The 15,085-nt window shown below is 39.9% G+C and overlaps 1 protein-coding gene across 1 annotated transcript in view; it reads right to left on the bottom strand.

Moving 5' to 3' along the window:
• The window catches only part of ABLIM2 (actin binding LIM protein family, member 2), a 116,875-nt gene that overhangs the window by 78,915 nt on the left and 22,875 nt on the right, over positions 1-15,085 (bottom strand). Inside the window, exons 3-4 of the mRNA XM_009890525.1 lie at positions 14,379-14,562; positions 4,386-4,501 (exon numbers count right to left, since the gene is read on the bottom strand). Coding sequence (XP_009888827.1) covers positions 4,386-4,501; positions 14,379-14,562 — 300 coding nt within the window. The remainder of the gene's footprint in view (positions 1-4,385; positions 4,502-14,378; positions 14,563-15,085) is intronic.

Below are 15,085 nucleotides of genomic sequence, written 5' to 3'. Positions count from 1 at the left end.
CAATACCTGAGAGGCATTACAAATTCCTGAGTCATAGTGACATTGCGACATGTGGAAGTGATGGCTAGCTATATATTTATTACTTATAGAAATTAACTTCTATATTTATTATTTATAAACATTCACTTATATAAAGCTTCAAAAATTTGCAAGGAAAATTAAATGCAAAACACGTGGTACCTGGATAGCCATAACTATGTTGGTTAAACAAGCTATGCGGGAAGTAGCTATACTCTTCAGAAAAAGTAATTGAGGAAGGACAAGACTTTTTTAGGGGTTTGGTTGTTTTTTGTTTGTTTGTTTGTTTTTTACTCATGGATATTTTTGATTATGGTAGTAAAAGCCAAATCCACTCTTAGCATCCAAGTCCAACAGTCCACCAGTGAGGGCTCTGTTTATGGAAGCTATACTGACATGGGATTTGAACCTAGCTCTCTGTATCCTAAATGAATCCTCTATTACCCTTACAGAGTCCAGCTCTCATTCACTCTTCACTCCCTACAGACTCCAATTTATGTATAATTTTCTTACAAAACATTAAAATAATCAGAATATGCTGAAAAGTAGGGATAAACATCAGTAATAAACTTATTACAGCATCAGTATCTCAGTAAACCTTCCAATCCTCCATATGATTGTATCTTCCACCTTATGTGAAAACATGTGGGGTGTTTTTTTGGAATTCTTAATGTATACAACAACTTGCTAGAGAAAAGGCAAACCCTGAAGACATTTGAAGAGTCATTTAGAGATGCAAGAAAAGAAAAAACACATGAGAATGACTTGCATGGAAGAGAAAGATACACAAAAGCATTTAAAAAGATTTATCTAGTTATTAAGAAATAACATCACACATCGGACCTCATTAAAAGATTTAAACAGTTCTCTTAAAAACTTTCTGATTTAAGTTTCTATTTAGTTGGTTACGTGACCCTACTGAGACGCTGTTAGTGCAATTGTAAATGTTTAATTTCTGAGCGTATAACAATAAAGTATAGTTCTTATTTTCCTCTAGTGGATTTGGAACGGATTACGGGAGTAATAATATGTCTCTCTAATATCACCCTAAGAGCACCAATACAGGGAAACAAGCCGAGCACAAGAGTGTGCATCAGAGATCAGAACATTTGAGTTTTGCTAATAAAAGAGAACATTTGGGTGTGTGCCTGGATTGAGTCCCACAAGACAATAAATACAGCAGTATCTATTCTAACAGCAATCAGATTTTTTTTTTTTTTGTGATCTTCCCTGCACCAGGGGTTCATCTGGTAATCTAATTTAATCTCACTGCTTGTGAGTTTATTTCACAAATTTAATACAACACTGTGTGCTCAGATGTTATTCACCTTTCATCTGGTTTAAGCTTGGGTGAGCTGGAAAGCAGCATTTTGTGAGCTACTTTTTTATTGCTAACTGCTGTTTTCTCTGTTAAGTTCCAGATAATTAAAAACAAATATTGTGGTTGCTATGCCGACAGTGCCTATTGATGCAATGTCCTTGTCTTCCTGTCTTGGATGCAGCATCCTTTGGTGACTCACCTAATTTCAACCAATAACTCTGCAGAACACATTAACTGGCTGCTACATGTTGATAATCTTCCCCAAGTACTCTCTCAACATCAACACTGCCACAAGAGGTTTTCACAGCTAGCGTTTTATAAAAGAAACAAAACAGGTAGCTAGGTATTTATATAATAATAAAAAATTCAAGGACTCGGGCAAAAAGCAAATATTTGACATTTTTCACTTCTTTCAAATGTAGTGTATAAAGGAGGTCAACACCAAAGTGGGAGGGTGAAAATAGAAGGACTGGTCAGAAGGGACAGTAATGTTGGGAGCTCAATGAGTCCCAAGAGATCTCCTGAAAGCATTCTTGAGGTCAAGTCAGAGATAAATAGGCTGACGAGTATCATACATAGTACATATCAGGCAGTTCTGAGCCAAGACCAAAGCCAACGTAACAACAGGTCAACATACGACTTGCTCCTTGACTCAGCTTGCTTGAAGTCACGTATTTTTGTGCACTACTGTTCTTTTATAAAAAGAATTGTTTGTTTAAAGCATTAAGGTCTTTTCCAAGAAGGCTGTTGTTAAAACAAGGAGACACTAACGCCATTTATTGCGTTGTGTAATATGCAGCATAGCTACAGACAGCTATTCTGGACTTCCCGTTTTCCAGTCCAACCAAGATGTCTCTGACACTGCTTGTTTATTCCTGAAACACTGGTGCCAGCCTAAGGATTAGTAAGCGCTTGGAAAACAACTGTTATTATACATTGCTCTCTCACATATTACATATTAATCAGAATGTTTCCCAAATTCTTTATTATCTTTTTAGGTATTGGGTTAATTTCCTGTATATTGTCATTGGTCAGGCTCTGACATATCCTGCTATATTATACACGCACACACCTCCACATATTTGAGGCTGCAATGCTTCCCGTTGACCCATCAAAGCTCTATTCCCCCTAGCAAGGAGGGATAGCACCATTGCTACCCAATTTCCTGAAGCCCATGAGCTCTGCGGCTCCTGGGCCAGCTGGGCGCTGCATGTCACCATGAAATCCAAAGATGCTGCCCTGCAGCAGCGCTGCAAGACACTGGGGAAATGCAGTAAGGAAAAGATAAGAACAGACATAGTCTACACGGGTAAGAAAGATATTTATCTGGGATCCTGGCAATATCATGGCAAAATTTACTTGCAGACCAGATACAGACGTCAGTCTGCCCTTTAAGAAGCCATGGTAGCTGTCAGCTCACCTCCATGACTGCATCGTTTGAGAAGTAGAGTTGGAAAAGTCTCAGGTGAAGACCAAATCAAATTATTTTAGAAGTCTAGTCTATGGTGTGGCAGATAGCCAGGTTTGAACCAACAGTCTTATTTCAATCCACTGAAACCCATGGCAAGCAAGATTTCTTTCATTTCTAGTGACTTTTAAAGCAGACCTGTATTTGATGTTTAAATACTTGCATCTCTTTGAGATTTTATTCGGGGGAAATCTAAATTTTTGCTTTCCAAGATCAGGCTTTGCCACAACGATCTGCTTCCAGTGCTCCTTCCCTTTGAGGCAAGTGGTTTGCTGAGGTTTGCAGGTAGCTGTGCAGTGGGGAGGCTCGGTGCAGCGGCCCCAGAGAGCTGGGGAAATGCAGCACAAGAAAAACTCTCGGGGGGGGGGATGTGTACAGAGAAAGGGAATGTAAGTACATTAAAGGATTCTGTGTCACAGATAATCAAATGAAGTTGTTCTGTCAGTACTCAACCAAGCAAATAATTTCCATTAAAGTCAAAGCCACTTTTCCCATATGACAAGGAGACAAACAGATGATAGGCCATTAAAGTATGGATCTGCAAATGCAGCCAGCGAAGATGGCTGAGGATGATCCATCCCTGGAATAAGTGACAAGAGAAAGCACCTAAGAGAGGGGGCCATCCCGTCCCCGAAGAGAACAGCATTAGCAAGAGAGGAATCGGCACAGCATCTCTCACTGCATTCACACAGCAGCTTTGGCTGACAACCTGGAGAAAGGAGATGGTGAAAAATTCTGTAAAAAGAGAGATGTGGGGAAAAAACAAAGAAAAAAAAAAAAAAGAAGAAATTTCTCCCTGAAGCGAGCTGAATTCCTTATATACAAAGGAGAGAAATCTATGGGGCCCCTTTCCTCAGCCATGTCAAATCCAGCCCGATGCAACATGACAGTCGTTAAAAATATTTCTGGTTTTGCTGTTCAAATGAATTGCTGTTGATGTTTAATTCCACATAGGCCGTGGATGAATGTTAAAGTGTGGCAGCTCCTTGTGCACAAATCAGCAGAGCAACAGTTCAGAGCAGCAATGCCACTGTATGATCTGCTGCAAAAAAAGGTGTTATCAAAAGAACACATTTCTTCTCTGCGGTATTTGTATCTTCTGATTGCACACGACAGTCAATTGAGGTCAAGGCAAATGTCCCTCTGGTCACATTGCATATATTAACCCTTCCTGGGTAGTATTTAGCCATGCAGTCCTGACACTGATATTTTCCAAAGCAACCCTGGAACACTTACAAATGATTAAATATCATGTTGGATTTTATTTTAGCCAGAGTGGGACTAAATCCTCAAAAATATTAACATCTTTATCACGCCTTTCTCCTCATAATTTGATTTACTCCAGTTGTAATCAAATGTTCTGTGAGGTTCTGTGTACTCTTAACACTATAATGGCACCATTTGTGTTTCTCTTTAATATCAGACTTCTCAGAAAACCATCACTTTTTCAAATGACTACTTTGTATTTCTTGACACCTTTTAAGCAGCATAGTGGTAAGAATTACAGTTAAAATTGTGTCCTTAAACCCTCTGCAGACTAAGAAGTACCAACAGTTAAGAGCAGAAACCCCTACTTACTCCGCAGGTTCTGTACGGGGAAAGAGCCGGTGCTGCTGGAAGGGGGCAGGGAACATTTCTGGCAGATGCACTCCTTCCCGTTAAAAGTTACCCGGTCGCCTGCAGGGAAAGGCAGCCTACAACAGAGGAAGCAAAAGCAAACAGGTTACAGTCTCACATCTTTATCAAAGTTAAGTATCTTCCCTTAAAGGAACTGATTATTGCTCTGGTTTCTTTTTCTCTATTTGCTCAGTTCTCATTCACAGTTCTTCAGCCACTTGGAGGCTGAAGTGTCAAAGGGACATACCAAACAGGCAACTGCAAATGCAGATGTTACAGCTACTTAGGAAAAAAAATAAATCTGAAGATACTAAACAATACTTAAGTCCAAATCCTTGTGTATCTCAGAAATGTAGTATCAGGCAAGGGTTGATCACTAACAGGATCAGTTACAGAATGAAAATAGAACTGGCATTACAGGCAAAAGCAGCTACTTTTATGTTGCTAAAATGCTGCATGAGAGTGATGACTTTTATACATTAAAAAAACAGCACTTGGCCTCCCAACTTTGATCATATCAAAATCCTTCTCTTAATCTATATGCTCAGAAAGCAAATGTCAGTGAACTCTCATAGGAGAAAATCTATCCCGCTTATAAAAACTGAAGTACATTACTTGCTTGCTCTACTCAACAACAGCTCTCCTTACACTTAATTAAATCCTTCCTTTTTATCAATGTCCTTAAAACAAAAAGCTTTCTGCTGTAAGCTTTCTTGTCTACACACAAAAACTACTGAGTTTTTTTCTCTAACAGGACCAGATGGACAAATCACTTCATAATGCAGCAAAGGATGGTGAGGATTTGGAAACACATTTCACTCCACCCAAAGCTCACGTCCAACTAAATCCCAAGTGAGCTATCAAAATGTGGCTTAAGAGGGGCGCAAACATAACGCGAGCCTTCTGCCTCGTGGAGAAGTCCATCTGATCAGATTATTTCATTAACATTTCATTAAAACTCTGCATGACGTTCCCCACAAAAACGATCAAATTCATACCAGTTGAGAGGTTATCTTCACTACAAAAGCTGCACAGATACTTCTTGCTAAGCATAAACGTTATTTGGTCGCTAAACCAGCCAAGAGCTTATTTTACATGTGTTGCATTTAAAAGAAATTTTTTATTACTTAAAAAGAGAAAGAAAGCAACGCTCTCCTTTGTTTCTAAATAATGTTACTAAAATCTATTTTAAACCAGCTAAATAAGTGTTCAACACTGTCATCCATTTTGGACCACAGGCAATACTTTAAAAATTATGAGGACACGTAGAGTTTAAATATTGTTGTATCTTTGGATATCTGATAACGAATTCTGCTTTTCACCTTTTTTTTTCCTTCACTAATGACTTAATACTCCAAATACTCACTACCTTCTTACTTACCTAAAGTTAAGCTAAGGAAAAATATTTTATGGAAATAGCCTTTAAAATTATCCTGCTCTTTGACACAAGTAAATGTTCCATGTGTGGTGCTGGTACAAACAGGCCCAACGCCATGTTAGTACAGATCCAGGAGTTCTAAATTTCCACCTGTTCAAGAGAGGATTTTGTACCGTGAATTTTACTCAATAAACCCGATCAGAAGATGACAACACTGTCTACAGTATTGCAAACAGGACACTCCGGAGCCACACTGCTCCCATGAGCAGTACGTCTCTCCCGTCCTACAGCAATCCAGCAGCAGCAAGCTCCTGTGTTACGTATAAAAAACCAAAAATGTTCTTTTCAGAATAGCTGTTTAGGATAACTGTAAATAACTGTTATTCACAATGGATTTGTATACCGCTTAAAGTCATGGAGCCTTCTAATATATGGAATAATAAAAGGGTTTCACGAACATCACAGAACAGTTGAGGTTGGAAAGCACCTCTAGACATGAACATACATTCATTCAAATAAAAATTACCAAATGTGACACACTTCTACATAGATATTGACAATTAATGACTAATTACCAAAAACTGTCTTAACAATGGAGTGATATAATTCAAATGCTAGCCTAGTTTTCTAATGCCAATGTGAAAGATATCGTTCAATCATGTTTTTGTTTTAATAAAATGTTACAAAATCAAGTCTAGAACTAAACACTATTGATTGAACTGGGAAGGCACAAGCAAAGGAACTTCAACTATTCCAGAACTGAGACAAGAACTTGTAACTGACCTCCTATGTGTTTTTAGGAAGACACCTCATCTCGATTTACAGACACCCATATATTTATTATGAGCACTGATAATCTGTTTTGAATTAAAGCCCCCACCCCACCCCAAATGGTAACCTGCTCCACAGATACAATCACACAACTACATTGCCATACAACGGCCCCAGTATCTTTCATGCTTATGCATGCCCTTGGCAGGATATTACCATCAAGTATGGTCTGCCATACACTTTCTGGGGAACAAGACTGGGAACTGAGCTAATGACCCAACTGGACGCTCATGAGATGTCTCAGTAAAACAGCAGGCTTTGCACCATTAATAATCCTAGAGATGATGACGTCCTGGAAGCCATGAATGATTCACTGCTCTAAAAAAGTACCACAACTACTGAGCATTCTTGTATCTAGTATATTAGAGGCAGAAAGTTAATGTATTTTTTGACTCAGTGATTTACCTAACAAAAATCCAGCTGAACTTCCAGCTGAACACAGATGCCCACCTGAAACAGATGCACCAAGTATTAAGTAAAGTAGAAGTAGGGATTATTCACTTGAATTGGCTCAGCTACATTAGGCAATTAAACAATCTGAAAGAAAACACAGTTAAAACTTAGAGAGGAATAGGATGATTGACTCCCTACTACACAAAGACAGAGACAGTTAGATGACACCCACAAATCATGCCAAAGCTCACAGGCACCACAGCGTGCCACAGAGCCTCCTTTGGGGTGAGCCTGGTGGAGGCTTTCCTACCCCATAAATGTATCTTATTTGGTCTATTTTCTGGAAGTTGAGTAACTATTCACTGCGCCCTTCCATTCAGAGGGGAGAGGGCAACAATTTCACTTCTCTATTAAGTTTTTCACATCTGCAAGACACCTTGCTCTATAAAAGCAGGGAAATCGTCCTTGGACGTCTGCCCAAAGGTATAGGCAGACGTTGCCCTCCCTCACTGGCCTTCTAAACTCGTAATTAAGTCTCGGTGTTTGCTTCACTATTTCGTTCATTGGGAATCGAGAATTCGTAAGCAACACATTTGCCAGTATTTCTGTAACCTCTGACCTCTACCTTTCACAAGCAGCCCTACGCGAGGATTTCAACACTGGTACGAGTGAAAGCACAACAGAAGGTGATAACAGTCAATTAAAGAGGTTTCAGTTTCTGAGTTCTTTAACTTGTGAGCAGGACTATAAATAGCATTGTAGGTTAAGAGCAGTGTATCTGCCTTTGAATATAATGACATCTCTCAACCAGTCACCCACTGAACACTGCTATGTATGGGTTTTAATTAGCTACTTATCCTTTTAAAAATATTCAGTGTGATTTTCACAGTTGGCTAATCTATTTTTAAAAGGAGAATTAAGAACATCTTTAAAGGAGCTCTCTGAAATGACTTGTAGGATTTTAATGCATCTTCTATGATTCACTTCCCCATGAATTTTATTTTATCCACCTGCCCACAATATTTGTAAACCCAGAGACAACTGGAGCTGACCAACAAAATTATATTGCAAAACATCAAACCACCATCAGCCTAATCCAAGGTAACTGTGTGCTGACACTGAAAGGTCTGGTCCTGGTCTTGTCCTTCTCTGCACCATGCCTCAACTTACGCAGCTGTGGGCAAGTCATTGAGGCTTTCTGGGCCAAAAGAAAATATTTATTTTTTTTCTCAGAGCAGATGGACGCCCTTCTGTTCTGTAAGTTGATGATCTGACTCCGTGGCTGAACAGTCAACTAAATTTGCTATAAGAAAATTAATAGAAGCATACGATCAGGGTTGTGGGGACAGCAAAGCTATTCATTTCTGTAGCAGACTGCAGTTACACTGGGTCAGGTGTAATGTCAGACTGCAACCTAAGGACCTACAGGATCAAATTCTGCTCTAATTTGTACCTGATACGATCACACCCTTCAAGGTTGCTCCATAGGGATGAATTTGACCCAGGGTGTTAAACCTGAAGAGACAAAGTGGGCATTACTTGCTACCTACTGCCTTCATGAATATTAACAAGGGCAAATGCTAAGTCCTGCACCCAGGGAGGAATAGCCCCATGCACCAGTACAACTTGGGGGTCAATCAGCTGGAAAGCATAAAAAGATGTGGAGTCCTGGCGGAAGCCAAGCTGAATGTGAGTCAGCAGAGTGTCCCTGAGGCAAAGGCAGCCAACTGCATACCGGGCTGCATTAGTGTACTCAGCAGGTCCAGGGAAGTGATCTTTTCCCCTGCTCATCTTTTAAGAGACTGCATCTGGAGCAGTGCGTACCATTTTTGGGCTCCTCAGGACAAGATTTACTGGAGGGAGCCCAGTGGAGGTGGCTAGGTCCACAGCCAGAGCACAGGACACATAAGCAGTGGCTAAAGGAGATGGGCTCGTTCAGCCTTAAAATGCTCAGGGGAACCTTAATTGATGTCTAAAACCATGTGAAGACACGTATTTGAAGCCAGAGCCAGGCTCTCACCAGAGGTACAGAGTGAAAGGACAAGAGGTAGCAGACATAAGCTGGAACATCGGAAACGCCAACTCACTATAAGGAGAAAAAAAACCAACTACCATGAGCGTGCTCAAATGTTAGAACAGGCTGTGCAAAAAGTTTGTAGGATCTCCATCCTTAAAAATATTTAAAATGTGACAGGACAATGCCCTCAGCAGCCTGCTCGAACTGGACTTGTTTTGAGCCAGGGGCTGGAACACAGGACCTCCACAGATCCCTTCCATCTTACATGACTCTAGGGTAATATGTATGTTCCATGCGTAAACATGAAGAGCAGGACAGCAAGACTCCCTTGTTCAGAAAGCACCATACATTGATAAATGTATTTGGTTTAGAATCAAAATGCCAAGAACACTCAGTCTGATATCAAACTGTTGTCCTCAACATCCAGATGAAGAAGCATGTGTCATGAGCTGCTTTACGAAGTACCCAGTACTGCTTAAGTGGGAACCAAACTCTTTCAAAATTCAGCAGCGCTAAAAAAAATGAGCAATTAAAAAGATTTAGCACATTCAAAATGTCTGACATAACTGCTACATTCCAGAACAAAGTGAATTTTAACCTCTAATTTTCAGTATTGTCTTATTTCTTAAGACATACATACACAAAAGCCCTCAGCTTCTTTCTAGAAAGAACAATGTTGTATGTAGGACTATAAAACCCATTGTCAGAAAAAAGAAAGCTTTCCGTTCTCCGAATTTTTATATTCAACTGCCCGGCCACAGTTAATTACCTTCCTGAAGATAACAGAAATAGAAACAGATTGAGAGAAGTTTTAGATTTGGATTTGGCATGAAACCCCTTGAAGAATACATAACTGCCTTTTGCCCCTCCACACATCATTCACCTCAGCATGGCACATATTCAACTTCTGCTGATACGCTGCTTCAAGACAAAGCTTCCCAAATTCAGACAAAATACTGAACTCAGATATTCAAATTCTGTAGAGCGAACATGTACCTGTTTGGTTATTAACCTGGAACATACATGCTAATTAATTCCCCCAGGAACGTATATAACAGTTATCCCTTGAATTTCAGTATTCTTTTAATTAATGGTTGGAAAAATATAGCTTTTTGTGACATGTAAATGGTGAAGAGAGAAGGACAATTTGACTCTTAAGTAAGAGCTACATTTTTCCAACCTTTAATTAAAAGAATATTGAATGCAATAGATAACTATTATATACATTCCTCCAACTGGGTAAATAAACAATACTCCCAACTTTACCGATTACATTAACCCTTAAAACCAAACCCCAGACTTTTGATACCCTATGCACACACAGCGTGGCAGTAACATTGATATCAAATACAGAGCCTACATACAGTACAACCTTCTGCAGACCATACAGACCATGTATGTATAGTCGGCATAGATGTATTAATACATCTGTATAACTTATTAAAACACTAAGACTTCTCCTGAAAATTCCATTTTCAAAAGTATTAGAACAGGTAGGATTATCCATTGCTTTTTGAAAGACTCCCCTTCCTGCCCTTTGCCATCCTGCATCAGACACCCCTGGGAGCCGTACAGTCCTGTCTCTGACACCCATGTGAGAGCTGCGTGCACAATTTTAATAAAACTCAGCTTCTAGTGCTACACATAGCCTTAATTTTCTCCCTCTTTCTATTTCACTTTTACAAACATGTGAAGGAAATGTCTTTGGCAGCCCTCTGCAGGGCACAGCCACTTCCAGTTAATGAAACCGTAAGAATAAGTAAGCACTGCATATGCAATGGTTTTCTAATCTATGTTGTTACTCTTCTACTCACCCCTAGTTTTAGGCATTATCATCATGAAACACAACAGCAGAAAACCATTTCACTGGACTATAAACAGTGTTGGGAAAAGGGGCCAAACCCTCAATCTTTACATCAGCAAAGCAAACACACAATTAAAAACTACATTTGTTTAGGAGCAAACTGCCCAATGCAAGATAAACAATCACACAGGATGATACCTTATACTTCATTTTTAACCGTTTTTCTCTGAATACTAATTCATTTTTTTCACACTTTGACCTGTGGCAGCCCCGGGCAATAGCATCTGAGTCCCAAGGGACACCCAGGGATGCGTTGGGTTTCTGACGCACAACCTTCTTCAGAGAGGAGGGCAGCAGCTGATGGATGCAGTGCAGAGGACACCAGGGAACACAGCTCTTTTCTGCGACACTGGGCCATGTGGCACTCAAAAGCAGGAATATCAGGAGCTCCAGAAAATGAACGGGCTTATGATACTCGCTTTCCCCCGCTGCTCCAGCTAGCTGTATGCACATTAGATTCCCTCACTGATTTTACCGTCTGAAGCAATATATCCTTCCCACCAGTTTCTATTCAAATCTTGTCTTCTCTGAAAATAAGAAAAAAAGGAGTTGCTACTGTCACTGGTTTACAATTCAACGCAGGAACAGTTTAAAAGCGTTACTTCAGAGCTACAGAAATACAGGTCATAGAAGTGCTCATTTAAAGCACTTAACAATCCTGCAACACTCTGGAGACCCGTGTCACCAGTGCAAAGTGCCTTCCGCCGCCAGTGCTTTCCTGCTGCAGTCAGTAAGAGCCTTGCTTGGTTTCCATTAGAGCAGGATCAGCCCCACCACTAGGCCGTCATCACCTCTCAAGTTCACACCGTTCCGGAAACCAAATTTCTAACACAGCACCCACATTAAAGTCCAGCTGTAAAAGGCAGCGTCAGACGCAGTTTGTGTGATCAGCCAACTGCCTCAGCCCACGAGCTTTTGGCCCATTACTTAAGGTTTCTGCCCATCTGTAAGAAATGAGGAGACAAGCTGTACTCCTGACTCTTCCCACCACAGAAAATGCCAAGGGAGAGTGCTTTATAATCCTGTACTTCAAATCAAATAGCTCTATTGTTTTTGCTTTTTAATATTTATTTTTTTGAAACAACACAAAAAGGTTCTTTGTTCTGCTTAAATGACATGTTTTACAGCCTACCCACCTTATTTTTACTGAAGATATCACTCAACAAAATAAATGTTGATGATGTTTAGATAGGACTCTCTTTCCCGTCAAAAAAATAAATTATGCCTAGCTTGCAAAGGCTGGGGTAATTGAAGTAATGCTGATTTAAAGCACTTGAGGACCTGGTCCAGTTTTTTTTACTACAAACAGATGACAGGATTCTTCTGTTGCTCATCACCACAAGTCAGTGTTACAATCCCCCTGGGAGACACTAATTGAATCCGGCTAGTCAGCAGGGCATTAGTTGGCTCTGATGAAGACAACATGAATTTGTGTGTCCTTCCAAGGAAAGCAACAGAAGCAGATCCACATCTTCTTACTGAAGTTTTAGACAGCAGCAATTAGAAACTTCATCAGTGAAATAGCTTGTAATCCAACTATTTAGTTATACAGAAGTTTACAGAACATCTCTGATTTTTTTTTTTTTTTAATATTAATTACTTGTATCAGGAGCTTCATTTTTAAAAGCTTTAGCATGTCTTCAATAAACAGGATATTTGTAGCATGTTCTAGTGAGTATTTTCACTGTATTGCAATTCAGCTCACCTGAATTGTTAGGTACTTAAGAATAAATAGTTTAGTCATACAGAAAATTATTCTGAATTTCCAGGGAGATGAGACAAATTGTACCACCAAGCTCCAAACTATCAGCTGAAGGACTGAGTAACTACAGGAGGAGGTTAGTATATCCAACAGCCTGACCGAAACCTAAGTTAGGTTCCAAGCTGCTACGTACAGTAACACACAGTAAATAATTTGTGCCTGAATGCTAAACGCTAATGGTGTGGCTGAGGATATAAGCACATCTAGCAGGAAAATGGAATCATCCAGTTTTTCTTTTTGTCTTAAATGAAGAAGTACCTCACTTTACAGAAGGTAGTAGCCTTAAGAAGAAAGGTACCAAGAATTAGCTGTGCTCATCTCCAGAAGAGCTGTAATACTGACAGGCTAAAGCATGTGCAGCCAGCAGTTAACTCATGAGATCCACAATTACCCAATTAAATAATTTTTCCTCCTATTTAAGAAAAGAAAAGAAAGATGATTTTAGGCTTTTTTTGTTACCTTTACTCTTCATGTCTGTTGAAAGTATCCAAAAGGAAAAAACCTCCTATCAAACACAGCAAAACTTGTACAGACACAATTTAATATAATAAAGGCTTGTCATTGTTAGAGTCTTCCCCCTTAACATGGCTATTTAATTATTCCTGCAACTGATATATTAAATTGAGATTCTGCCATGAACCACAGCTGTTGTGGAGTTTGAAATCCTGCTTCTACATCAGTGCAGGTAGGTATCCGAGCTCAGCAGCCCTACGAGCTGGGCAGATTTGGCTGGCAGATGGCCACAGCAACACCGACATGCTGGTTTTGGACCGCGCAGTCACCTGAATGAGGCATCAGCACATATAGCATCTACAATGTGCCCCGTTGTGGTTTCCCTTTGAACGTGGGGTTACTTTTCTTGTACTGCTAAAGGCTCAAGTTTAGCCAGAGAAAGTATTACAACATTTCCATTTGCTCCAAACTGCTATAACAGCACATTTCCTGTAGGTTTGGTGGACTTAAAAGTTTCTTCCTGAAGTCTTCAACAGATTTGTGTGATTTCCACAGAAGAGGACTAAGATGCAGGTCAAACAGACATCAATCACTTGTAGTGCAGAGCCTGCAAACATCCCCACCAACACTGGCTCGCAACGTTGCACATACCCACGTGGGAAATGATCCCACTGAACTACACTGGGCTATAGCAGGGGAAAATCTTGCGTGCCGTGTCACTTGTCACCTCCATGGCTGTTGGAGGTCTCGGTGAAATTCAACACATATGTAAGCATTTGTGAGTCCAGAACCTTTCTGTCCTATTTTAAATGACTATCGGAGTTTCTGGGAAGCAGCACTGTAAGACTCCAATTTAAATCTATCAATATGTTATCCACTCAGCTCGCTGAACACTCAGACACTGACTTTGGAATCCTTTGCAATTTCAGTCGACAAAAGACAAAATAGCAGACACGAGAGAAATAAAGTAACATTTGGGGCAAAAGATCTGACAGTAGAGGCAGTGGCAGTTTCTCAAGTACTTTGAAAACCTCACACATAAGATACCATATAACAGAAAAAGCATTTGAAAAAAAAAAGAACAAGAGGGCCCCAGAATTTGCACATTTTTTTTTTTAAATTCTGCTACTTTTTAAGGAGTTGATGAAAGAAAACAGATTTTTTTTTCCATCTATAGGCTGTAAGTTTGCACGCCTGGCACTGGTCTTTCAAAATCTATTTTTCAAATGAAATGTAACTTCATGTAGAAAACATACCTGCAGACAGCACACACGAAACAGTCTGGGTGATAGGTTTTGCCCAGTGCTGAGACCACTTCTCCCTCAATGAATTCATCACAACTGAAGCACCGTGTGCCATAGAGTCTCTGGTAGTCCAAAGTACAGATGTAGTCTCCCTGTCTCACAAAAAATCCTCCTTGAGCCAGGTCACATCCACAAGCTGCGGGAAGAGAAAAGGCAGACTCAGAACACTGGAAAAGCAAAGCTCGTTCTCTAAGATGATGCTGATTTTTCACCTATGATCAGTATGGTTCCTAGTGCGGTATTTTAAGCACTTCAATATACGGGCTTATGATCACAGAACAGTTGTGCATCTGAAAAACACTACTTTTAGAGTAAATTACATCAGTGATGTATTTTGTACACAAATAATTTGGATTTATTCCATGTAAAAATATTAACCTCAGTGCCGAGGCTGCTAGTAGAGAGTTAAGTCTTTAGGAGCTGAGTTCAGGGCTAACATATACAACACCCATCTTATTTAATAGGTTAAAGGAAATGCATACAGGATATAAACTTTCACAATCTAAAGCACCAATGTTACAAAGAAACATATCCAAGAGATTACAATTGCCTGATATTCCTCATGGACACAAAAGTAGCTAAAATACTGCTCCCTCTAAACACAGAGTCTGATGTGCATGGCATCTGCTGTCAACTTCCACAAGTTTACAAGATACTTT

The sequence above is a fragment of the Charadrius vociferus genome, unplaced genomic scaffold, assembly GCF_000708025.1.
Source record: "Charadrius vociferus isolate BGI_N301 unplaced genomic scaffold, ASM70802v2 scaffold88, whole genome shotgun sequence".
Taxonomy (NCBI): domain Eukaryota; kingdom Metazoa; phylum Chordata; class Aves; order Charadriiformes; family Charadriidae; genus Charadrius; species Charadrius vociferus.
This window is presented reverse-complemented; position numbering and strand designations above follow the sequence as displayed.